This window comes from Aptenodytes forsteri, unplaced genomic scaffold, assembly GCF_000699145.1.
Source record: "Aptenodytes forsteri isolate BGI_AS27 unplaced genomic scaffold, ASM69914v1 Scaffold23, whole genome shotgun sequence".
Taxonomy (NCBI): Eukaryota; Metazoa; Chordata; class Aves; order Sphenisciformes; family Spheniscidae; genus Aptenodytes; species Aptenodytes forsteri.
In genome coordinates, this window is record NW_008796043.1 from 5,424,509 (window position 1) to 5,451,325 (window position 26,817).

A 26,817-nucleotide genomic window follows, 5' to 3' on the forward strand; every position below is an offset into this window, starting at 1 on the left:
TTCTCCAGGCTAAACAACCCCAGTTCCCTCAGCCGCTCCTCATAAGACTTGTTCTCCAGACCCCTCACCAGCCTCGTTGCCCTTCTCTGGACACGTTCTAACACGTGTGATGTTCTAACACGTGAATGGTTGAGAACAAGATGAGCGAAATTGATGCTGTGTGTGATAAGACTTGTCAGACTGCTAGCCTATAACAAATGGCTCAAGAAAATGTTTGTGCAACTCAGCAGTAGCAATAGGGCAGTTTAATGACGCTTTTATCATATTCTTTATTCTAAGTTTTTGCAACTGTCATTTTTAAATAGATTTTTGTGCAGTTCCCATTGTAGTATGAATGTTCCCACTTTGAACATTCAACCCTGATTTGGGTTGTGTTTTTTTGCAGTTGCAGGCTGTATGCTTTTTTCATTCAGAGTCAAAAATAGAATGAAGAATGGAAGATACATAATTTAGTGCATTTTCAGTAAATACAGGAAACTGTATGCAATGAATGCATAATTTTTATGAATTGGAACCTTAAATCATAAATAAAATGTTAATTTGTAGACATGTGTAGTTGTGAAGCAGATGGAAAAATAGAAATGTGCCGGAAAAGTAGGTATTTGCAGAAGCTAATGAAGTTAATTGGTCTCATTTGGCTACACTATTTTCCCAAACCCCCCAAAGACTGGGCTTTTTAATTCTTTAATTAAAAATGAGTAAGGTATGCTAATAATATAACCTTTATTTTTTTCCAGCTTTCTATATACATACATCTTATTAATAGAACCACCCTTAGCAGTCCAATATTAGCAAGCACATTAGTAATCTGGCAGTTCTAAGGAGGGTGCCAATATTTTGAAACAATAATTAAAAAATTAGCAATCCATGAGTTAATATATGCTTTAAAACCCTAATCATTATTTCCTTTTCCTGTTTCTACATGATTACAAAGAAAGGATCTGTTTTTCTCCAATTTAGGGAATGTAAATTAAAGTACACAGAACAGTTTAGGCTGCGGAAGATTTTAATTTTAAATAGAAATATTTAAACTAATTTTGATTAGCTGGGTTACAGGCTAAATCTGCAGCGAAATACTGGAAACGTGCAGTATCAGTGAATTGATACACAGCTACATGAGTTCCCTTAAACAGTTTTTTTAATGGGAGGAAAATACTGGGAGCTGTACGTTCTCCTCCTTACTAATGGGCATTTGAAAAAAGAAGTTCAGTCCCTGTGCTCCGAGGTGGCGCTTCGGAGTGTAGTGGTTGTCGCTGAACGTGCTGTAGCATTTTGCGGTGGACTCGGGGATACCCACCACTGCAGCCCAGTCACCACTGATGTATCGCCTTGCTCTCGATTCCCTATGAAGCTTTCTGTATGTGGATGATTGAGTTTGAGCAACTACTTACGGTTTCAAAGGATTTGGATAATGTTACACTGTAGGGTTGGAAATCTCTTTGAATACTGAGTTGCAAAGGGACAAAGACATAGTTTCAACGCATTTATTAGGCCCCTGCTGTAGAAGCGAGGAACAATAAACCATCTTTTTTAAGTTAAGAGATCTTGGAACAGGCCGCTCCAATAAATCCTGGGTTTAAGAAGTGAGGTACGTGCTGCAGTGCTGAAGTTGTTTATTCATCTGGAGTGTATTAGGCTCTTGATTAATAAGAAGACATCTGCAATTTTTACATAAGGAACAGAGCGGGCAGTTTGGCAGTTGTAAATGGAAATTGGGAGAGAAGAGCCAAACCTATACAAAGTTGTTGTCTAGTCCTTGTTGCCACTGATGTTGATGATAATTATTATTATAGTGATTAAAAATATACATATTGATAAAATGTTTCAATCTGAAGTGTTCGGCAGCCATTTTTACAAGAACCACACATCTTTAAGAACTGGTAGCTTTTCAGACAGCTGTATAAAATGAGAAGCCATCTTTGTGTGCCTAATCTGATCTCACAGGTCTCACACTGATGTCTGACAAAAGTAACGCATTTGAAGTCGATGAATTTACACTGATACAAGACTGATGTAAGGTAACATCAAGAATTAGTCCATATCTCTCCAAAACGCGAGAGCAAAATCTTCAGTAGAGAAGTAGAATGCCTGTCAGAAACACGTCTTTCATAAGATAGTCTTGCATCTTAAATTTAAGAAGGCTTAAAACTTCCAACAAATAAATTGGGCAAAAACTTTGTAAAGCCTTAAAAAAGAAACTGCTGCATAACACATCAAGTGAGTGTGATGACTGAGAGCCTTACTGAAAGCCAGTACGGTTTGGGGGGTTTTGCTTTTTTTAAATTGAGCACTTCACTATGCAAGTACATAATTTGGTGGAGAAAATAGAACTGTTGTCAGCAGAGTTTCAGACAAATTGGTTCCCAGTTAGAAATTGATTGGGAGGGCCAACAAACAAAGCTTTAATGGATGAATTTCAGGAAGTCACATGCGTTGTTAATAATCCTTAAAAGGGCAAATTCTGAACAATTGAATGTCTCACTCCAAAAAAAATGTTGATAATATGACTCAAATAGTAGATCAGCACTTCTTTCAGTAGAAAAGGGCAAGTTAATTCTTGCCAAAGTGATTGGGAGTACAGGAGATTTTCAATATTTAGTGTTGAAAACTTGACCAAAGCCATTAGATCCTCTTGGCACTGTGAGTTTAGTCAAAGCGTAGGGCAATGGTGAAAAGATGAGAGGAACCATAGAGACACATCTGAAAGTTTTCCAGAGTCAGCTATAAAGCAGAACTTCATTAAGTTCATAAAGTGGAGAGTACACAGGAATCATTCTGATCATTTTGCAAGCCATCTATCTCCCTTTCATGACTCCATAAATATTTGTGGCAACTCTTAATAAGGAAATGTAGGATTAGCGAAACAATGCATGTTGGTTAGCCTTCAAGGCAGTTACATCTGGAAGTGGGGAGCCATGCCAAATGATCAAGCAGCTCTTTATGGACCATCTGCAAGTACTTCTTGGGCCTGCGACAGGGCCATTAAGTGCAGTTTAAGACGTTGCTCTAACTACACCTGAACACACTGAGACTTGACATCTGACTATATAGTGAGCCACTGTAGAGCCTATTTTAGCTGGATTGTGGGAGAGGCACAGTTTGCCCGTTAGTGTCATCAAAAATGGTGTTTTAACATCTGTATTTCCATTACCATACTGCTGGGCCAGCTGAGAGACCACCTCCTTCAATGCAGTAGTGCTACAGTTGTACCCTGCGAGATGCCTCCAGCCAGCCGGCCGGCTAACAGGGATGGAGCCGGGAGCAGTGCGGTCCCCGCGAGGAGTTCTCACTTTTGGAACGCATCTGCAAGCTCTGGCTCAGTTAACCTTGCAGGCTTTTCTGGAAGAGTGACTTGAGAAATGCGGGTTTGTTTATTTTTTATCTGGAATTACTTAAAGACGTAATTTACATCTCAGGGTCTTTGAGGAAGTCTGTGGAAGAAGGGAAAGCTTTCTTTTTGGATGTGCCTTTATTTATTTTTATGTATATATAAAATAAACATACACATTATTTTTCATATATATATGTTAGCTTTCCAAATAGTCACTTCAAAATGCATTTTGTATATGCAAGTTAGTGGTTAGGTGTTCATATTTGGTTACAAAAAGTTTCATAGTTAATTAGTATAAAATAAAATCACAGTGTGCTTTTGCTGAAAATACTCGTCTGTAGGAAGTGAAAAAAATTCCTATCATACAAAGACTTTTTTAATATAACTTATTGAAGAGCAGGAATTGTCATGGTAGCATATAAATAGGGCAGGTGGAGGTAGCCCCTTGAGGCTATGGAACTTGAGTTAATAAACCTTGAGAAGTTACCATAATTTTCGTTTTGTATTTTCCTCGTGAACCCAAGTAATATAGCTCATTCGTTTTGAATATTACCACTGGACTCCCAGGCAATAAGTTTGATTTTCTTAAACCCTACATCTAACCAAATCCAGACCAAAGCTAAAATACTGGTCCCATTAAAGTTAATAGCAAAATTCCATTGGCTTCAGCGGGGCCAGGATTTTATTCTGAGACTGTAGATTTTAGTATATTACAGTATTTTGGTAACATAAGTCAAATGAAACAGCCTAGTGTTCAAAAGGTTGGCCAATTCTTTTTCTGCTAGTCCTCCTCTGTATCTGTTGGATATGTCTGCTAATATTTCATTGAATTAAATGACTTGCTAGAAGTTTCCTCAGTGTGTTCAGTACATCACCAGTACATCATGCCTGCCGCACACAGAATATTAGCTTTTTTACAATTAAATACACGGGGAAAGAGAAGAACGTAGTTGAGCTTAGAAAAATGATCGCTTAGGGTTAAATTCTTCATGGAATATGAGTAGGAGCTTGTGATAAAGCTAAGTCAGGGTCACAGATTCTTTTTACCTCACATAAGATAGTCTGAGGTGATGCAAACCGCCTCTTCAGTGGAACACAGTTTTTAGCTTGTGAAGAAGGTCGGCAAATTAAAATATTTCAGAGACAGTAATTTTGTATCAAATAGCGACAGAGATCTGGACGTTTTCTGTGGAAATAAAGTGGTCCAATGTGGGGACGGTAAGCCTGGGCTAAAGTAGCAGACATTAGAGCCAAGGAACAAAAGCCAAGCATTTATGTAGAAAATTCAGGGAGAGTACAGCCTTTCTTCAGCCATCTCACTCTCTAAGTAGCAGACACAGTATTGTACGACTGCATTCTGAAAATCCAAGCTCACGACTGAATAAAACCAAGAAAACAGATCCTGCCGTAATAAAAACACATGTAAAATTCCTGGAAGTGTTTCCTGTTACAGGCTGCCTGGTTAGTATAGGCTGCCTGCACATTGCTACAAAGTCAGCAATTGTTTGCTCTGATGTTGTTCGTATTCCTTTTTGCCAGGAAGACGAAGATCAGACCGGAAGGTTATCGGTCTCCTTTGCAGCCATGTTAGGATCAGAAAGAATAAAAAAACTAATTGTCTTGATTGCATTTCAGATTGTTTTGATTGGGTTTATGCCCGTGAGATAAAAAGCCACAAAATAGGCTTTTTTTTCTGCCACGGTAAAAGCCAGAGAAGAGCTTTTGCTTTGGAGTTGATACAGAGTGGTCCAAAAAATGTTCTGCAAGCCAGATCCAGTCCACAGCATGATTCTGCCTGGATTACCAATTTTTTGAAGTGATCCTGTGTTGGGACTGTAGCTCAGCAGGAACAGCTGTTACTGGCTCCTCCTGATGCTCAGGATGCTCCTAGTGCACCCTTCACTCCCCAGCTCTTTGCTCCTCGAGCTGCCACTGTGTCCGTGTTGGAGGTGAGGGCTCCTGTCCCATGACTCTCAAGCCTGGCCTAAGGAGGTGACCCAAAACTGGCATCTGGCCTAAAGCAATTAAATGGTTGGACCAAATGGGTAATACCTTATTCCAAGATGAGTATTTGCTTTTTTCCACAAGGGAGTCTTCCATTATGTCTCCTTTTTTTCCTCTGTCTTTATGTGAGATGTGAGATATCAGGGGAGTTAGAGGTTGCAGTTCCATTAACTGACTGGAGACATTACAATATATGATATTTTCATTTGGTCTGCTATGAACTGTGCTTGCTTACAGGAGGTCTGCAGTATATTTGCAGGCATGTAACATATGTCTCCAGTAGACATGTTTTAGAGGAGTGAAACTGGTTGTAGCACAACACATACAAGACTGAGGAAAACGGGAGGAAACATTTAGACGATATGCCTTGAGAGGCTGCCTTCTTAATGGGCATGAAATAAAGAAGCAGGAAGTGTTCTGGGATGTGGAGAGACGCATTTTCAGGCTAGTACAGGATACAAGTCGGGATTATTATTGACCAACATCGTAATGTTCCTTCCCCAGCAAGAAGGGCACTAGTTCTACATCCCTGTGATGAATTTCCAGCTTATTTGAACAGTTTGCTTATTTATCTTGGACAGAGACCATGCTGCAGTCATCTGGGCTAGCCTACTGTAATGTGCTCCTAATTGCTTCCCTTGAAATTGATCCGGAGCCTCTTTGGGTGGAAAGCTGATATATTAAAAAATATAGCCCCATCCATGTAGCTGTTCAAATTTTAATCCCCCAGTTCTTGGGCAGCAGCCTTGCACTCCATGTCCCTGTCTGGCAGTTGCTCGCAGTTGGACATAGTCGGCTTTCTCTCCCTGGGCTGAGTCAGGCGCGGGCCGAAGGCGAGTCTTTCTTGTCCTCGGTTGTGGAACTCCCTGCCAGAGCCCCTTGCTGGCTGCCTTTAAGGCAAGCTGCAAGCCCTGTTTATTTCAGTTGGCCTATCCATGACTGTTTTATGGGCTCCCTACCTTTGTTTTTGCATCTGCTACCCTTTTGTTTTTCTCTTTCCTCTAACTAGTCAGGAATTGAATCTTTTGGGGCTGACAGGTCCCTTTTGAATTCTGTGTGTATAGCATATTGTAACATGCTATTAGATTTTGCTTTCTACTTTTACTGTTTTGCATTTGGCTCTTTATGCTACTTGGCTTGCAACTGATGCTTTAGAAAAGATCAAATAAATATATAATTGTGTCAAGTCTTATTTTGTCTAAGAGTGTTAAATCCAGTATCCAAATATAGAAGAGTGTGTTTATGGGGAAACTTAGTACTGAGAGAATTAGAAAGAAAGCTCCAATTAGAAAGAAAGCTGATTCCATGCCGTTTGCAATGCCATGTTTTGTTTAAGAGAAAACTTCCACTGTAATTAGCAAGAAAGTGCAGCCTACCGGCCAATGCATTACCTAACACAGAGCCCACTATTCAGTCTTAGAAATAGATCGTGCTTTTATATGCTCCTCTGGAGACTGACGATACTGTGAAGTCCAGTATCAGCAAAACAGAAGTCTAAAGACGAGCAGAGTCAGGAAATCTTGTACAATAGATGATAAATAGTGATTTGGTTCATTGGCTGCTTCAGGAGGAAGCGTGTAAATGTAATTGTGGAATACAATGGTCTGTGCTTCTACCATCAAATACTAGAAATAAAGTGTCTATTTTCCATCCCGCATCAAATGATTCAACTGTTACATACATACCCGAACCCGTGTAGATGATGTTGTTATTTGTGTTATGCTGGCTGCCAAGGGATCAATAGAAGTTCAGGTCTTTGTTCTAGAAACTGCATAGGAATCAGCAAAGACGTGCTTTACCTCACATTGAGGTAAGTCTGGTAACATCAACCAGGGGAATGAAACAAACAACTAGGAGGAAGAGGAAGTAGCAGCCAAGTGCTGTACAAAAAGCAAGGGTCTTAGTTCAAATATTGTCATCTGAAAATGGTTTATGGGCACTAAACCAGAGGAGTGAACCCGGGGGTAAGGTCATGCCACTTTGCTGAGCATTGGGAATCCAGGAAGTTACATATCATCCATCTAAGGAAGTTCCAGTTGTAAAATACTATCAAAACCCAAGACGTTTAGGGCAGCTTTGTCCTGCAAAACAGTAAAATTATTAATCAGTTGACTAATCCACATTAATCAGTACAGCCTAGTAGCAAAATTATTAATCACCTTGATGAACTGAGAAATCTTGCAAAGAAATGAGCCTACTTGGAATTTTAGAAGTGATAAAAGGTAGAGTGTAAAGCAAAATAACTAGAAAAGATGCCAAATCTCCTCAAAACCAACATTATCTCTCATCTCACTGTTTCTATTTCATCCATCTCCAACAAGACCAAAAACTTGCATGCAGGCTAGTATTCGGAAAGCAAAGTATTCATTCTCTGTGCGTGAGAAAAATTAATCTCTCCTTCCCACACACAAACACACAGAGAAAAATAAAGCTAAAGATAAAGGTAGAAATGTGGGGGGTGAAGGAGAAGGAGTATTTGTTTCTGAACTGTGAGGAGGATTATCGTTAGGCTTTTAAGAGTGCAAGACCATACAGAAATTTACATGTGATCAAAACATGTAAGATACATTGGAAGATGGGGCAAGGGTCTTTGAGGCCTCAAGAAGCCTCAGGTGATTCGAGAGAATAACCTGGTGTGTATAGCACAGCCATCCCACTGAAGCGAGGAAAAATAAGGCAAAGGGTAGTAAACAAAGTTCGACCAGTGTATTTTAGTACTGGAAGTAATAAAGAATAATTGTCAGTGGCAGCTGAGTGCTTCACTGACAAGAAAAAGATGACAATAACTAACTTGTCCCAGATGAAGCACAAAATCTATTCTTTTGTAGATACATGGATGGCTAATTGAAAACTTGCGAACATCAACAATTATAGAATACAGAGAAGGGTCTTTCTGTAGCTCTTAATGGTACTTCCACTCCCTCAAAACGTATACTGTCTTTACATTCCCTTCAAGGAGTGGCACAGCGCTCTGCTGTCTTCAGACACTTGTGCCTTTTGTGGCTCTCCAGGCTGGAAACGTTCAGAACCTGAGCAAAGGTAGCAGTGGTTCGGCCGAGGAAGGACCACCGCTTTCTAGAGCAGGTTGATGACACAGGCTATTGAGTCCTTACAGAGAATTGTTTGTCTTCTGGTTTTAGATGGCTTTAATTCCTCCAAATTGCTCCTTGAATAATAGGAAAAAGGCAATTTGAATTTCAGTGACAGATTGGATATAACAGGTTGCAACTATTAGGTCTAATTTTACCATACTGAGAAATAAAATTGCCTAAACATAAACATCGATCACTGATGCAGTAAATTAATTTGTACAGAAAAAGTAGTTTAACTGCAGTGCACATTAAACATAGAAAATTTTCAAAATTACAGCTCTCCGAATTAATCTGCACACTTGTTTACTTGTTAAAAGCAAAGCGTAACTTCTTTTTCTTTTTTTTTTCCTCCTCTTTGTGACTTCAAATTGTGAAAAGTGAGGACAGTCATTGATTGTCCAAAAAAGGCAGACAGAGCTCTGCAGCTCTGGGTGTAACTTAAGCCCTTTTTTTTTTGTTTCTGAACAGGTTAATAGAATTACTAAAGACCTCTTTGAAATATTGTTTCATTCTAGCAAGCAAATTCAGCATTTTAATAGGCTTGAATTATGTTTTGTTAAGAATTGGTGGTGTGAAGTAATTAAAAAATTTTACGATTTGGTTCAGCAATGAGTTTATATTCAAGTGTGTCCTCAGGCTTATTTAAACTGTTGAAATCTTCCAAACTGTTTCATAAAAAATGTCATATGTATCTTCTTCCTTCTACTGCCATCTCTTTTCAAAAAATCTGCACATACTACTATCCCACATTTTAATATGGTATCTAGAGACTTAACAGAGATGCTGGCCAACTTTTCTTCATTCTGGCAATTGCTATTTATAATGCGCTTATTGTTTTATAAAATGAAAAAGAACATGCCTTTCTTACTTTAAGCCACGGCTGTAACGTTACTGATCATATGCAATCACAAGTGTGTATATAAGCTCTATAAAGGTTGCCTCAGTCACAGTGGAACAGGATCTGCCAATGTGGCTTATTTTGATGGTATCTGGTGTCTACTGTTTTCAAGGACAGTAGTTCGATTCAAACACAATTCTGATAAGTGGCAGGTTTTCATGTCTTTAATGCCCTGACAAGGGCATCACTCTCAAGAGAGGGAGGTGAAACCATTTGGATGAGAATTTCTTCCCCTCTCCTTTGTGCTGACACACCAAGATAATGGACAATTAATAGCGAACCTTCTCTGCAGGGAAAGTCTAGGGTTATCACTAATATAAAAGTGCTCATGAAGTGTTTGGACACAAAAGAGAGAGAAAAAATAAACATAAAAAAGTAGAAAGCAGGACCAGCACAAGGCTTAATGTTCAATTACATGTTTTTTCACCTGAAATTATGGTGAATGATTTTTCAGTAGCACCAGCTGTAACTTTTTAGACCTGGTTCACTGCTCGTGACATCAGGCAAAGGACAAGAGGAATCTTGCCATTTGTATCTTTTTTTGTGGTAAGCGAGAAAGCTGGCTTGTGTATTTCCTGGAGATACCAGTGAGCAGGGCCGACTGCTCTTAGTTACTAATCGTGTCGTGCTGTAACGTTTACCCTGGTAGGATATGGAGGACAGGTCTGAATAAACTGCTGCTTCATGTTATCTTCTGATCCAAGAACAGGCTTGCAGGATGCTCTTTAGGCTCACCTTCAGTCTCATTGCTTCCGTTTAGACCATATGTGGGATTCCTTTCCTTTTCTGGCCCTCAGCGTGCACACTTCCCCTTGCTCCGGAGGAAGGCTGGTTTACAAATTGTGAGCCTGTGCAGCCCTCGGTTTTTGCGTTGCTGTGCGATCCCAGCAACTCTCAGATGCTCCCAGAACAGTCCGCCACCCCTGAGGTCACCTGGAGAAGGAGTTGCTGGAGGTCAAGCAGAGCACTGCTCACACTTACAAGTCAACAGGCAGACTGCCTTGGGGATTATTACGGTGGCTGTACCTGTGCACCGGATTTAGCAACTGATGATGTGATTGCGTGCCTCTGTTGTCCAAGTAAACAGAGAAAAGACGTACAATGTTTCCTGAAGTTAGACAAACCAAAGATTAGTCTAAACTGAGAGTGGAACAGGTTAACTGATCGCTCTCTACCCTAAGCTTTCATTTGTCCCTAGCAGCACTGAGCTGTCAATACAGTGTACAGCTACTGATAAGTATGGGTTCTCCTCAGCCTGAAGAGATCTGTCTGATAAGATAAGATGGCCTTAAAAAAGAGAGGGAGAGAAAGTACGTTAACTGCTTTGACTGCAAAATACCCCCTGGTAGCCAGAGATAAGACACCTTGAGCTGCTCAGAAGACCTTAGACAGGATGTAAATGAAGCCAATAAAAAATAATTTCAAATCCAGCCACTATTCTGCTCTACTCTTATTTCCAGCTCTGACAGCAGAAGGCTTAATTTACTGTATTTCACACCAGGCTTCCATTCTACACTGAGGAAGGTACAAAGGGTTTTTTTCGATACAGGCTTTAAAGAAGCAGAGATCTCTTTATTTCTGGAGAGGCCTCTATTTCAGACAGTTAATCATGAGTTTCAGCAGGCTTTGGTGAATGGAAATTATACAGAAGAGAAGGAAAATGCTGCCTTTTGCAAAGAATTTCCCCATCTTTTTTATAGTTAAATCACCCAAATAAACCTGTATTAACATGAAAGGACTGAATGAAGCATATATATTTTAAATGCAACTCTTACCTTGCAAAATTCCAAATAGAGGGACTGATGTTCTGCTAGATAGGAAGACAGTAGGTGTGACAGTTTACATGTGACAGTTTCATAGTAGGATTTGGTCTTCTGACCATTCAGAACTGGGAAATTCATTAGGTCCCACTTACAGGCTAGGCCGCCTGTAAGTTAGCGGAAGCCACACACACCTACCAACCTGTGCCTATCCCATGGCATAGACATCCACATGTGTTCCCATTCAAGTAACCCGGGTAAAATGAGGGTCAGGGAGAAAGGGCTGTATTGTCTTTCACGGCATTTTGACTACAGTGAAAAGGTTCCTGAGACACGCTGGCCCCAGTGTGACTGAGCTGAGCTGCACTAGCGTGGGTGTAAGCATTTGTCTGCCATTCCGAGCACTGACTTAGTTTAAAACCCAAGGTTACCTTTGCTCAGGGGCATCACTTTTAAAAGCTGTGCAGCACATCTGCACTAACAGCCAGATCTTAAAAAAAAGGAGCCTAAAATGGGATGTAGATGGACTATAAGAAGCTAAATAGAAATGGTTGTCCAAAACCTACCCCTCAAGGTTCACCCCAATTTGGTAGGTACTTCTTTTTTTCATGAAAAGTTTCTCGGGTATCTGTGGTTTGGCAGTCTATGCAAACCACCCTAGCGTGAGCATCTGGGTACCCTTCGCCTTTGATCAGCCTGCTGCACAGAGAGCATCGTACTAAGCCCAGGACACGGTGAGCACTTTCAGCAGAAAGTGCTGTGTTCCTGTCTTCCCTATGTAAGGGCCAGGTAGGCAGAGTATTAAATGGCACGAGGCCTTGATTCAGTTCCCTCAGCATCCTGAGAGCATTCAAAGCCACATTTCCTGCCTCTGAGCAGAGGGTCTTCAGTTGTGCAGAGATACCTTCCTGTGGAAGCTGGGCTTGCTGGAGCAAAGAGTACCCTATTCACAGGGCTGGTAGGAGCACATCTGAGAAAGAACTGTTAACCTACTGAGAAGGACACTCATTTAGTCCAGGGGTTCTTGCAGTCTGGAAGTTGTGCTTAGGTTTATTTTTGTTTTTATTCAGTGCCTCTTTAATGTATAAAGAGCCCAGTACTCCCCTCTCCCAGCTGAGTGCCCAAGCTGCGAGGCTGCAGACCTTTTCCTGGTCCCCCCCAGGGCCCCATGAATTCTGCTTTCTTTGCTGCTTAGGCTCCTGGAGACACCTAAGTCCCTTTGCAGATCTAGGTCCAGGAGTTTTCACCTGTGTAAATAAGACCGCCACCACATCTCTGTCATTCTAAGAAATAAGCTGTTCTGTGTTTATTTACTGTATTTAATTATAGCACACTGTAAAATAACACTGATATGTTTTTGAAAGCGTTAACTGCCTGCATTGCTTTCACTTGATCTTCATTTCCTTTTACTTTCCATTTCCTATAAAAGATTTTGCGATATCTTTGCCTGAATTTCTTTCAGATGCAATTATTTACTCCCTTCCTTCTCCCCACCTTACATTCCTCTCCTTTTGTTCTCCACACATTGCCTTCCTTCTTTTCTTTGTCCTAGTTTAGCCCCCTCCAAAGTGTGTCTTGCTGTTGCCGTTCCAGTCTAGAGGCAATGAAGCAATGAATTGGGGTGGTTGAAATGTAGGCACAGGTGGGAGGGACAGGCATATGTGATAAAAAAAGAGGGAAGGCGGCCGAGTCTGAGGTACACCCGCAGCAATCCCTGCAGACCTTCATGATTAAACTCCGGATTAACTGAAAGAAGGGCGATATTCAAATAAGGAGCCACGGCGGTGCTTGGCATCTCGCGGGTTTCTGCCTGCAAATCCTGCTCAGGGTCTCCATCTTTTGTCTGAGCCTCCAGCTAGGGAGGTTTTGACAGCCTGCCCTTCTCCCCACAGGGTCTCGGGGCTGTGTGGGAATGGGGACTTGGAAGGCAGCTGTGAAGCAGGGTGTCCTTCAGCTTTCAGGGTCTGAGCCTCTGGACCATTTGATTTTGGGAAGGAAAGAGAAAGAATGACACTTCTCTGACTTCAGACACACTCCTTATATTGTGACCTGGGAAAGAAAGAAGCAGTCAACTCATTTTAAAACCTGTATGCCACTGCAAAGATACTTTGATGACTGGGACTGTATTACAGGGGCTGCTGTCTCTGAGGCTTCTGTACACTTCAGCAGCTTTCAAAAGGAGCTGCAGCGCAGGGGAAGACTGGAGGGAGAGAGTTTCTGGTCCTATTCATGGTGTTGCTTGGGGGGAGCAGGACCCGGTGAAAGCATAATGCAGAGGAAAGTATTGGAGTCCAGTGAGGAACCTGAACTGTTACCCGCTAGTCATTTGCTGTTCTTAATAAGCAGTACAAATACTGTTATCAGCACAACAAATTATAATGATTATTTTCTAGCAAAGACCTGATTGACTGAATCACTACTTTTAGTACATGAGGTTGTTAATACACAGATTCTTAGGCGATCATTATTATGTGCAAGTTTGCTAGAGTATTTGAATGGGTTTTTTGCTCTCCCATTATCTTGATTCTAAATGTAATTATTCTCAGGGTGATTTTTCTGACCCTAGCTTCAGATGGAACAAGCCTGGTGGTCTCTGACTCATACTGTACAAACAAACAACTACTGAAAGAAACAGCAACTTAACAGCGGAAGAAATACAGTGTAAATGTGTTTGTCACATTTAAGCAGTGGACAAATGAGCTAATTTGAATCGTTTAGTGCTTGTATAGTCACAACTAAACAACCCCTGTAAATTAATTGTGTGACATGCGATTCCCAATTATGTAAAGCAGTATAATAAGCTTTGGGGATGGTGACTGTCATTAGTTATATGTACAGGACTGTGGAAAATTACTTATTCTTTCTCTCTGCCTAGAGAGGCACAAAATACCGGCTTCCTCAAACAAGCGGAGGGTAGCTCTGTTTTCTTCTAGTTGCAAATTGGGTTTTGTGTATGATTTGAAAGGTGGAGCAGAATGTGAACTGCTTACATTTTCTTTAATTTGACTGTAGAAGATGGAATTCATTGGGCTCCGTCTGTTCAAATGAACTTTAAGCAACAATCAAGGAAAACATTTATGCTCCTCTCTACATATGTAATAGTAATATGTCTTCTGAAGAAGACATAATGGAACTGGAGGCTTAGGTTACCTTAGGAGAGCAATACAGGAATGTTAACTACTTATGTAGGTATTAAAGGCATTTTATAAAAGCAAGCAGGTTCTTCCTGCGAGGTATTAAAGTGACTTATTTGTTGTTTCTAGGAGCTGCCTTTCTTCTGGTTGTGAAATTTAAAATAGGGAAACCTCCCTACCAGCTGTCTCAGTTCTGTTGGTCAGGAACCGCTGTATGTTTCTCCCCAGTAATCTAATTGTTAATGCATTTAATTGGTGCTCCCAAAGCAGTATTGAAATATTGATAGATTTTAAAAACATCTGTAAATTATAAATAATTTTTAAAGTTCACATTTCTCTTTTGAATGCCCATTACAGAGTATTAGTTTTCAAGCCATTTAATAAGTTATGAGACAAATGAGTGAGTTTAATGTGGGGTCACTGATGTGAAAAAAAAGTGATGGTTATATTAAAGTTGCAGCTTTTCCAAAACTGTGTACATTTCTATTGAAAGTAAATGGAGAATATTATGTAATAATGTATATTTTATTTAAAGTTACTTTAAAGGCTAGCACTATCTGCTAATTCTGTTAAAAACTTCAAAACCGTATTTTGTTTCAGTGACACGTTAGGCCATCACTGAAGTCATGTTACTGCTTAAACACTATCCTTTGATCTTCTAGTTATATAGATCTATTCAGCACACAGCACAATATTGTTTTATTTCAGCAATATCTAACCTCTTCGTTTACTATTTATTCACACCTGCATATTCCCCTAAGATTCCTTATCTCATTTTCAAGGTAGCCCTGCAGACAATTAGTGGTGGTAATAATATAATATGTGTCCAGCACTAAAACCTGAAATGGCCATTACAAGTAAACTATATGATATATAATAACCACTCCACTCAATTACCTGCACAAAAATGCAAGGATTTAAAACTGTGGAGCTCTATCATACATCCAGTTAACTCACCTACCTACCTGCTATTTAGTCCTTCCTTTCTTAACAGTTCAAATTCTATCTTGTAGCATGCCGTCTGGTAAATTAGCAAAGCTGTACGTTTGTATGTGTTGTCCATCCCTTTCAATATGTGTGTATGAGCGCATATATGTGTACGCAGTGGTATATGAACAGGTCTTTGGCTGGTGGTGGGACAACCGATAATAACTACACGACAATTCAATGCATACGTGTGCATTCATAATCCATATGCCTGTAGCAGTATGTAGTAGATGTGTTTATGTGCTGCTGCCTGGTATACTTGATTTGTCATTTTTAGTATCTATTCCCATCCTATGTAACCCATTGTTATAAATTTTGTACCAGTTAAAGAAACCTTGCTATTTAGTACTTCAGATGGGGTCCTGGGGGATAGTTGTGTGACGAGTCTGCCGTTACTGTTAAGGGGGCAAAGTAGCAAGAACGTATCAGCAGGACCCAGAGCCGGGGGGGTGTCTGTCCAGCTGAACTGCTGGGCTTTCTCTTCGGTCAGGTCCAGCAGCTTAAGCATTTTGCCAGCTCTGTGTTTCAGGGGGAGAAAGGATTTTTCTTGCAGGGATGGCTCAGACCTGGGAGATACGAGTTGTTTCCTCCTTTGCACAGATTACATTTGTAACCTGAGGCAAACCGCTCCAGCTTGTCTGCGCCCCAGTTACTTGAGCAGCAAAATGAGGAAAATAGAAAACTGCTGCTTACAGGATATTGAAAATATTAATTTGTTCATATTTGTAAGCTCTGTTCTATCAGAGAAACCTTATGTATTATGGCACATAAAGGTTTGCTGACATTTGCTTTAGGAATGTGGCCATTTGTCTAGTGGCAGCAAAAACATGTTTAAATCATACAGAAAAATAAGGCATGATAAAGCAAGTGCCCTGGAGCGTATTCCAGCCAAAGCATGCATATGTCATAAACCTTCCTGGTGACTTAAGTAACGTTTTTCTGAAGCGGTACTGTTAATTCAGTCAGCAGCACTAGGGATAAGATCACTTTTAAGACCTCACGACTACTGGGGTTGGCACATGAGTGGCTGGCTGCTAACTCCACAGAGGTGCTTTTGTGCTCTGATGCTTCCCCCTTCCTCCCTCCCGTTTTGCGGGATAACTCCTTCTGGTATTACTTCACTTTTCTGTTAGTGAGCACTTTCCCCCATAAATATGACTGAACAGGTGTTACTCTGCTACTAACTGAGTTTCCAGCTGTCCTCCTCCAACACAGACCAGGCAAAATCTGTTGTTTCGTCCTATTAGACAGACTGGAGAACTATCAAGCCTGAGATGGAGGTCTTCCTCACAGGATACGGTAGTTTTGTTGCCAGAAGATGGTCAGGAAGGCCTGGCTGGCTAACAAAGACAGTCCTTCAGCTGCTGGGTGTAGTTCCAGTTTTGCATCCCCTTTGGCAGCAGCACAGAGACTGCTGCGGTGTGGCCAGCCAGCAAAATTAGGAAATAAGGACCTCTTTTATTTACTCAGGCTGCTGAATCATGGGCATTCCTGTCTGCTTGGAGAAAAGTCAGGCAGCTCTACTTTCCACTGGAAGTCTCAGGAGTGCTTGGTACTTTCATCTCAGAGTGTTCACACACTTGTTTTAATGTGCTTTATGGAAATGGTGAAGCTCAGCAAGTACAGTTGGTGTAGAAAAACATCTGCACTAACTATTCACACACATTTGCATCTTTAAATAGACTTTCAGGCCTTGTAGCCGATTTCCAGCAAAGTTTTTTGGTTGTGAGCACTAGAGTTTTCTTAGAGTCAGCGAGTGTGAAGTGACTGGTTCCAAAAATTAAAAATTTACATGGACATGTTAAGTGCATCACATTGAAACTCAGAATACTTGCCATAACACAAAAAAGGCATTTACAGTAAGTAGCACTTACTGAGTGCCGAAGGAAAAAAAAATAAGTCAATACAGAAAATATATTTTAAAACTCCATAAACACTCTGTCGAATACCTGGAGCCCTACTCTGCCCCCAGATAGATGTGTACCACTCCTGGGGACTTGTATGTGTGCATCTGAATTTGGTCCAGAGTATTTTAAAACAGCTTGTTGTAACATTAAAAACCAGTATTTGTAATGTTGACGTAGCTCGGTGGGTAGGTGTCTGCAGATTTATATACACATGGCTGTATGCAGAGTAGCAGCAAACTGCTTGTATTTTCTATGAGAGCGATCAGCAAAAAGGGGTTTGCCCGACAGCAGGTCAAACTTTACCCCCAACACAGAGCTGGCTCTGTGGGAAGTGCCCCTGGGAAAGTGGGAGTGGAGTCCACATCCCGAGCCTGCTGGTTAGCTGTGGGGGGACCTTCCGTTTAGCTCCTGTCACGGCTTTGAGTGCCCAGATCTGCTCACCCAATGCCTGTGCACATGGAGTAGCCTCGGCGCATGGTAGCAAGCTGCGGATCACTGCCCTTTTGAAGGAGATGCTCTTAATGGGTGCACATTAATTTTATGGTGTGGCATCTTTTGTGGGGAAGGGTGGAGAGACAGCAGGACAGGCAATGCCATCATTCACGTCCTGCTGTAGCAGTAGTTACCCATAGTCCAGGTTTCCTTCTAGATCGCTGTCCCCAGATCCATTCCTAGACAGTCCCTAAGCTCACCAGACGCGTTAGTCCATCGCACACAATGTTCACACAGCGTTCAGGTTGGAGTCTGCACAGCAAAAGTCACTGCAGCGAAACGTTTCCCTTGTCGCAGAAGCAATGTTTCAAAAGTCCTTCTGCGAGTCGCTGACGGCTGACAGGCCGGGCTCTGGGAGCCCTTTGTGTGAGCGCAGCCCAGGGGCCCTCCTTCCGGAGCGCGGTGGCCGGCCGCCGGTGCCCCTTCCACGCCGGCTCTGCCCCGCCCCGCCGTGCCGGCGGGAAGCTGGGGAAATGTGTTGGCCGCATTGTTAGGCTCGTACTCAGGAAAATCCTGTTGTCCTCCGCCGCGCACTGTGCGGAATTCCCCCTGCCTTGCTGGTTCTTCTGTAGCTCTGAGAGATTGAGAGATTTTCACATTTCAAGGTAAAAGGACGCGAGTCAGACCTGCAAGTGGTTTGCTCTTCTCCTTTTTGCACAAAGAGAACTACTCTGCAGAATTATTATGGGCTCGGATTAAAAACCCAACAGCAGAGTGACACGCAGAAACATTTATATTTGCCGGTTGGAAAGTAAGAACCTGCTCTGTGCTGCAGATACACTATTCCCCCTCTGCTTTCCTTGCCTTGTATAAAAGCTAACGGAGAGACCCCCAAGCAGACAAGGAGAATTGGATGGGGGCTGCCGTTGCTTATACCGTGGTCACACTCAGCGCTTGATCCCGACCCTGCTGCCAGCCCGCTGAGATGCACAAGCCGGAGGGAAGAGTTGTATAATAGGTAAAACCAGGCAGGCAGTGGCCACAAAAAGGAAGTGATTTACTACTGTGTCAGTGATGGTACACTATTTATAACACTTACTATATATTCCTCTAAACATTTATACAATAATATATCATTTCTGCGTAGAATATACATTTTAATACTAAATTTGGTTACAAAATATGTTGCCTAGGCAGTCACAGACTATTTTTCTTTACTCGGTTGCTTGACATAAATTCCTGTTTATCTGCCAGCAGTGGTCATATGTCAGAAATATATTTGATTTTTAAAAGACAAAAGGTTTTTCCACTTAAAAGACCTGGCTGAAAATGTTCTTTTGAAATAAAATTTAAAAATGTAGCAAAAATTAACATTTTTTTCTGTGAATAGTTGTTCCACTGTTTTGATTATTTCCAGTTGTAGAGTCAAACCCAGCAATTTGAAAGGGCAGTACAGAGATTTACATCAAAAGTCTCCTGTGAATATTGCAATCATTAGTGTACCAACTTAGAAACTCACCTGGCTGGTATTTCGTATGTATGACAATGAGTAACTTTGCTTCAGTTCATTGGGAAGCATTGTAGCAGATGACAGTACTTTTGCTGGAAGGGAGGATTTTTATTTTTCAATTTTTATCTTAAAAAACCAAACACCTTTGCTTTCAGTTCAAAGACATGGTACTTGGGCTGGGGTTTGGTTTTGTTACTTAAATACATACTATTAGTGCAGATCCGTACGTAGGTAAATACAGATACATATTTGTGTGTGTGTGTGACAGGTATGTGTAATTTGTGAAACCCTCCTCTTCAAGACGTAAACAAGAGGATAAAAACCTGTGCAGCTTCCAACTTATCCTGAAAAGCATTGTGTCACTGGGCAGGCATCCAGCAATGGTGTTTGGTTGTTTTCTCAGAGTTAGATGGTTGCCATCTGGCATTGATAGTGAGATGGCATTGTCATCAGTTTCTAGATGCAGGAAAGGAATGAATCCTCATCTGTTTCCTGTGGATAAGCAAGAGGTTGATAATCTAGTAAAATTTTGTTACCTTAAAGAAAGCAGGCTTGGAATTTGTTTACATAATATAGGCCAGCTCTAACTTTTATGTTGGTGTAGTAAATTCCTTGAGAGAAGGCTGAAGATGTTAAGAAACTTATTGCTTTGCAAGAATACCTTAAGAAAGATATTTTTCAAGAAGTTTATCCTGTCTTTTTCTGTACTATTACTGTAATCAGTTTTACTTTTAAAAGGAAAAAAACCCCAGGCATCGCCCCTGGAAAGTAATAAAAGGATAATTTGATGTAGAGTGGTCTTTCAAGCATTCTTTTAATATTTTTAATGAAGTTTTAGGTTGAGATAAGTGTGATCATTGTAGTGTTGTAGTCTACATTTAAAACAAAAGGTGCAAAAATTGTAGAGCACATCTGTTGAAAAAAATAATTACAACTTGCCCTGTCTAGAGGTGAGGTAATATCATGGATAACTAGTGCAGTTTATTATCTGGCTAGCATTTCTGTTTTGTCTTTTCCTTGTTACTCATAAATCTTTCAGCTTTTACCATAATGGTTTATCATTTTTCCTGTTTCCAGTTTTTTACAAGTCGCTTTGTCTGTGATCACCTCACAGTACAGGTTCTGCTGGACTAAGGAAGTTCAGCTGGCTGAGGGCTTTGCAAAAAGGAAGAAGTGGTAGGCAACCTCTTGAACTTAAAAAGGAAAAAAAAATGCTGTTCACATCTGACCCTTTTGAAACTTTCTCATTTTCCTTGATCCTAGCTGTTGGTTTGTTAGTTTGTTTTGAACATTTAATGATCCAGCTGCCAGCTTTCAGTAACTGAATTGTATCATTATTGGAGGAATCTGGTTGCACTTTATTAGAGAAAACATCACTGTTTATACTGTTGTCCTGTTCCTCCCCTGTAATTTTTCCTATTATTGTTTAGAATAACACCCAAGTCTCTCTCAGTAATAGCCTTTAAAAGATTTCTGTGTTCAGAATCAACTTCAAGGGAAAAAAAACCAAACCTGTGGCAAAGCAGGGGGAATCTTTTTATTAAATATTAGGCCTGTGGGTTGACTGTATTAATTTTAAATCATTCCTGTAATATTTTCTCCTCTCCTTTGACTCTTCAGATGCTCACGTAATATGCAAATCCTTTTACAGTGGATACAAAAGAAACATTAAATATATTAAAATCTGCATTTTAATAAAGTTGTCAATGTATAATACATATCCTGCAACTGAGAAAGAATGATAAAAAAGCAATAAAAAGGTAATATAGGCACAGAACTATTTAATAACTTTTAATGTTTTACAGTCTGATAAAAATAAATGTGGTCTTGAAGCTGTTGGATACAGGTGTAAGAAATATCCTAGTCTGAGTTTAATATGTTTTAGCTATTTAGGAGTAGCAGATCTGCGTCGTTCGTATGCATTTGCTATCTCCTTTGAACTATAGGGATTAAGCTTGTGGGCGTGTTTCTTTCTCATTTCAGATGGAGTGGATGTTGAGGATGACCCTACTTGCTCATGGCCAGCATCATCGCCTTCTAGCAAGGACCAGACTTCCCCGAGCCATGGAGAAGGTTGTGATTTTGGTGAAGAGGAAGGAGGCCCAGGGTTGCCCTATCCATGCCAGTTTTGTGACAAATCGTTCAGCCGCCTCAGCTACTTAAAGCACCACGAGCAAAGTCACAGCGACAAGCTCCCTTTCAAATGCACGTATTGCAGTCGTCTCTTCAAACACAAGCGGAGCAGGGACCGCCACATAAAGCTTCATACAGGAGACAAGAAATATCACTGCAGTGAGTGTGATGCAGCGTTCTCAAGGAGTGATCATCTTAAGATTCACTTAAAGACTCATACGTCCAACAAGCCATATAAGTGTGCCATTTGTAGACGTGGATTCCTGTCATCTAGTTCGCTGCATGGTCACATGCAGGTTCACGAGAGGAACAAAGATGGCTCTCAGTCCGCTTCACGAATGGAGGACTGGAAAATGAAAGACACTCAGAAATGCAGTCAGTGCGAAGAAGGCTTTGATTTTCCTGAAGATCTTCAGAAGCACATTGCAGAATGTCACCCGGAGTGTTCCCCTAATGAAGATCGATCTGCTCTTCAGTGTGTTTACTGTCATGAACTCTTTGTAGAGGAAACGTCTCTGGTGAATCACATGGAGCAGGCTCATAATGGTGAGAAGAAGAATTCATGCAGCATTTGCTCTGAGAACTTCCATACTGTGGAGGAGCTGTACAGTCACATGGACAGCCACCAGCAGCCAGAGTCATGCAACCACAGCAACAGCCCATCTTTGGTAACTGTGGGCTACACCTCAGTCTCTAGCACCACTCCAGATTCAAATCTCTCGGTGGATAGTTCAACAATGGTGGAAACGGCTCCCCCTATACCAAAAGGTCGTGGAAGGAAGCGGGCAGCTCAGCAAGTGCCAGATATCACTGGTCCTTCGAGTAAACAGGCAAAAGTTACCTATAGCTGCATTTATTGCAACAAACAGTTATTTTCCAGCCTTGCAGTTTTGCAGATACACCTGAAAACTATGCATTTAGATAAACCCGAACAAGCCCATATCTGTCAGTATTGTTTGGAGGTATTGCCATCTCTCTACAATCTGAACGAACATCTTAAGCAAGTCCATGAAGCTCCAGACCCAGCACTGATTGTTTCTACCATGCCTGCCATGGTGTACCAGTGCAACTTCTGCTCTGAAGTGTTCAGTGACCTCAACACCCTTCAGGAACACATCCGATGTTCTCATGGATTTGCCAACCCTGCTGCTAAGGACAGTAATGCATTCTTTTGTCCCCATTGCTACATGGGATTTCTTACAGATTCTTCTCTGGAAGAGCATATTAGACAAGTCCATTGTGATCTTAGCAGTTCCCGTTTTGGTTCCCCTGTGCTTGGAACCCCAAAAGATCCAGTGGTGGAAGTGTATTCTTGTTCTTACTGTACAAATTCTCCAATATTTAATAGTGTTCTTAAACTGAATAAGCATATCAAGGAGAACCATAAGAACATTCCTTTGGCACTGAATTACATCCACAATGGAAAAAAATCCAGAGCCATGAGTCCCTTATCTCCTGTAACCATTGAGCAGACTTCTTTAAAGATGATGCAGGCAGTTGGAGGTGCTCCTCCTCGTCCTGCAGGTGAATATATTTGTAATCAGTGTGGTGCTAAGTATACTTCCTTGGATGGTTTTCAGACTCATTTAAAAACACATCTTGACACTGTCCTGCCAAAACTGACCTGCCCTCAGTGCAACAAGGAATTTCCAAATCAGGAGTCTCTGCTGAAGCATGTTACCATTCATTTCATGATCACCTCAACCTACTACATCTGTGAAAGCTGTGACAAGCAGTTTACTTCTGTGGATGACTTGCAGAAACACCTACTGGACATGCATACATTTGTGTTCTTCCGCTGCACCTTGTGCCAAGAGGTTTTTGACTCCAAAGTCTCCATTCAACTACACTTGGCTGTGAAGCACAGCAATGAAAAGAAGGTATACAGATGTACATCTTGCAACTGGGATTTCCGAAATGAGACTGACCTACAGCTTCATGTTAAACACAACCACCTGGAGAACCAAGGCAAAGTACACAAGTGCATCTTCTGTGGCGAGTCCTTTGGTACGGAGGTGGAGCTGCAGTGTCACATTACTACGCACAGCAAGAAGTACAACTGCAAGTTCTGCAGCAAAGCTTTCCATGCTATCATCTTGCTGGAAAAGCACTTAAGGGAAAAACATTGTGTTTTTGAAACAAAAACTCCAAACTGTGGAACGAATGGAGCATCTGAGCAGGTTCAGAAAGAGGAAGTGGAACTCCAGACCTTGTTGACAAACAGCCAGGAGTCCCATAACAGCCACGATGGCAGCGAAGAAGATGTAGACACATCTGAGCCTATGTATGGCTGTGACATTTGTGGAGCAGCTTATACCATGGAGACTCTCCTGCAAAATCACCAGCTTCGAGACCACAACATTCGACCTGGAGAAAGTGCCATAGTGAAGAAAAAGGCTGAACTCATTAAAGGGAATTACAAGTGTAATGTGTGTTCTCGAACATTCTTCTCTGAAAATGGGCTTCGAGAACACATGCAGACGCACTTGGGACCAGTGAAACATTATATGTGCCCAATCTGTGGCGAGCGGTTTCCGTCTCTTCTGACTCTTACTGAACATAAGGTCACACACAGTAAGAGCCTGGACACTGGAAACTGCAGGATTTGCAAGATGCCTCTCCAGAGTGAGGAGGAATTTTTAGAGCATTGCCAAATGCACCCTGACTTGAGGAACTCCTTGACGGGGTTCCGCTGTGTGGTGTGCATGCAGACAGTGACCTCCACGCTGGAACTGAAAATCCACGGCACGTTCCACATGCAGAAAACTGGAAATGGTTCTGCCGTGCAGTCCACGGGGCGCGCACAGCATCTCCAGAAACTGTACAAATGTGCTTCTTGCCTGAAGGAATTCCGCTCAAAACAGGATTTAGTGAAACTTGACATCAACGGTCTGCCATATGGTCTGTGTGCTAGCTGTGTTAATCTCAGTAAAAGTGGTAGTCCAAGTGTCAACATCCCTTCAAGCAGTAACAGACAAGGCATGGGCCAAAATGAGAACTTGAGTTCCATTGAGAACAAAAGCAAGGCAGGGGGACTGAAGACTCGATGTTCTAGTTGCAATGTTAAATTTGAATCAGAAAGTGAACTCCAAAACCATATTCAGTCAATCCACAGAGAGCTTGTTCCAGACAGCAACAGTACACAGCTGAAAACACCACAAGTATCTCCAATGCCTAGAATCAGCCCCTCCCAAACTGAAGAGGTAACCCTTTTTTCTTTGCTCTTGACACCTTCCATCCTTTTGGAAAAAGTCCCCCTTTTTTCAAGCCGTCTTGTCACTTGTCACGAAATGCTTAGGCTGAACCATGTTACATTTCCATCCATAGCCATTAGCTAGTAATTACTTGCTTCTTGATATGCCTTACATCTTGGATTGAATTGTGCGGAATAGGACTAATTCCAGTCTCCCTAGGATATTGTCTTCTGTATCACTGAGGAGACCTATCTTCATGCCAGCACAACTGAGATCTGGAATCTTATCCTAGCTCCCTTACGTGTTGGAATCCCCAGCTAGGAGTTGTGCTTACGGCAGAAAGCATTAATGACAGAGGAGTAGAATACAGTGAGCCAAAAGGCTGGCATAAGGGGTGGATTTTAAAAAAAATATTTGTGATCAACAAGTTGAGGGGGTTTTTTGTAAATTGTGTTGTAGACATTCATTTTCCCCTCTTATAGCATATTTTGATGAAGTAGAAGTGCAACGCTAGCCTAAGGTAAATTGGGAAATCAGTCCCTTGGATGCAATTCCTTGTGTTTTTCTTTCCATTCCTGATGAACGACATTTTGATGTCACTGAAACACCTAGTGCCTGATGATTGAAATCCCATTCGTGCAGCATAACTGAGACAGTAAATACATGTTTCAGGAAAAAAACCAAAGGGTTTTCTCTTGAAAGATCTCATCTACTTCCTCAGTCACCAGTGACCAAGTAATAACACCTGTATTTGGGAAGGTAGGGGGGTCGTGTACTGAGGGAAGGGAATCTGTTTTATCTACAGAAATATTATCAATAGAATGACCTGAAGTTAGTATTTTAGGCATGGTGTCTTGCATAATGACCCCTTATAGTTCAGGAAGCCTAAAAACAAATGATGAGAAATAATAGCTTTTGTTTCAAGAAAGCTTTTAGCCTGTAATGATACAAGCATGGTGCAACCCATTGCTGTGAATGTGTATGGATACCCTGTGGCAAGGGAGCTGCTGCTCTTCCGTCACCTTCCTCACTCCCTGTTTGTGAGCCCACCTGTTGGGTAGGAAATCTCTCAGCATGTCATCCAGCAGTGTTGTGCAAACTGGAGGGCAGGAGGGAGGCAGAGAGGGAGGAGGGGAGATACATAAGGACATGTGGGCCAAGAGCTAAGTATTTGTGGAGCCACCGAGAACATAGCTGGAGATAGGCTGGGAGAAGGCCGCTGAGGCGTCACAGGGCCTGGAGTGCCACGAAGAGGGAAGTGGAGCTGGGAGACGAGGGTGAAGTACCAGGCAGGATGCATCTGCCAGGGAAGGGCCCTATGCATTCATGACTTCTGCATCTCTGGTTTGCACATTGGGCCGTGGTGGGGGACACCTGGGGAACGGGCTGTGGTGTGGAGTTTATGGAAGGAGCAGGTTGTTAGACTGAGAACTGCAGGTCTAAGGAAAACCTTCTTTTCAAAGAAGAGGGAAAAGGAATGGCTCCCATTAGGTGCGGTTCAGGCCACTGATGGTCCTGTAGTACTGCTGCTGAGTGGGAACCACAGAATTACCAGCTGCACGTTTTTGATAGATTCAGAGTCATCCTGGTTTGTTTCTGTCATCTTTCCCCAAGTGACTACTTGAAATTTCTCTTCCCAGTCATGTTGGAAGCCAATTCTTACTACCTCAAGCACAATCAGAATCGTGTGTTAAGACAGTTACCATGATAAGATGTACCAACTTGTCTTTCTCTTGCTTGTAAACTAGACAAAAAGAGATTTGGGGGTCCTTTGTGGTGATATAAGGTCAGTTACCTTCAGTGTCATCAGTGAATCTTCTTGTACTTGGATCATGTATAATCAGAGTTCTTATGTCTTCTTCTCATTGGCATCACGTTCCTCTTCTTGCTCCTTTCGATTTTTGTTTTAGAAATGTATTTAAGATGAAAAAGCCTTTTAAACTACAGCAAGATTTGTGAATAGCATTCACCTGCTTTCAAATCACCATTTGCCCCCCACCCCCATTCAGAGCTTGTAAACTGATTTTTCAGTGTCTATGATTCTAGTCTCCACATAAGTAACCTAGACTTTCAGATTCTTTTCTCACGGGAAGCACAAAGCTATCAGATTCCTGATAGAGCAGTAATATTTCTGGAAACCATAAATGCATGTTTGTAAAATCCTGAAAGATAATTTATTTTTCTAACAGATATTACTGGTTTCAAATTGTAGTGATGCAAGCATTATAGCAATGAGAATCAAAATTGAAAGTGGTAATACACAAATGTTTAACACTATAGATTGGATGTCCAGGCTGAGGGAAATGAAAACATAAGCATATAACATAAACAGTAAAAACAAATTTGATTTCTAAAATTTGTTATTAGTCAGTGGCTTTGCTACTCCACTGGAAGGATATTTGAATTGAATGGGATGTTGAAGACGGCTACTTAAA

At 41.4% G+C, this 26,817-nt stretch overlaps 1 protein-coding gene across 1 annotated transcript in view; it reads left to right on the forward strand.

The window, feature by feature from the left end:
* Positions 1–26,817, forward strand: part of ZNF521 (zinc finger protein 521) — a 221,555-nt gene that overhangs the window by 58,372 nt on the left and 136,366 nt on the right. Inside the window, exon 4 of the mRNA XM_009285634.1 lies at positions 21,039–24,391. Coding sequence (XP_009283909.1) covers positions 21,039–24,391 — 3,353 coding nt within the window. The remainder of the gene's footprint in view (positions 1–21,038; positions 24,392–26,817) is intronic.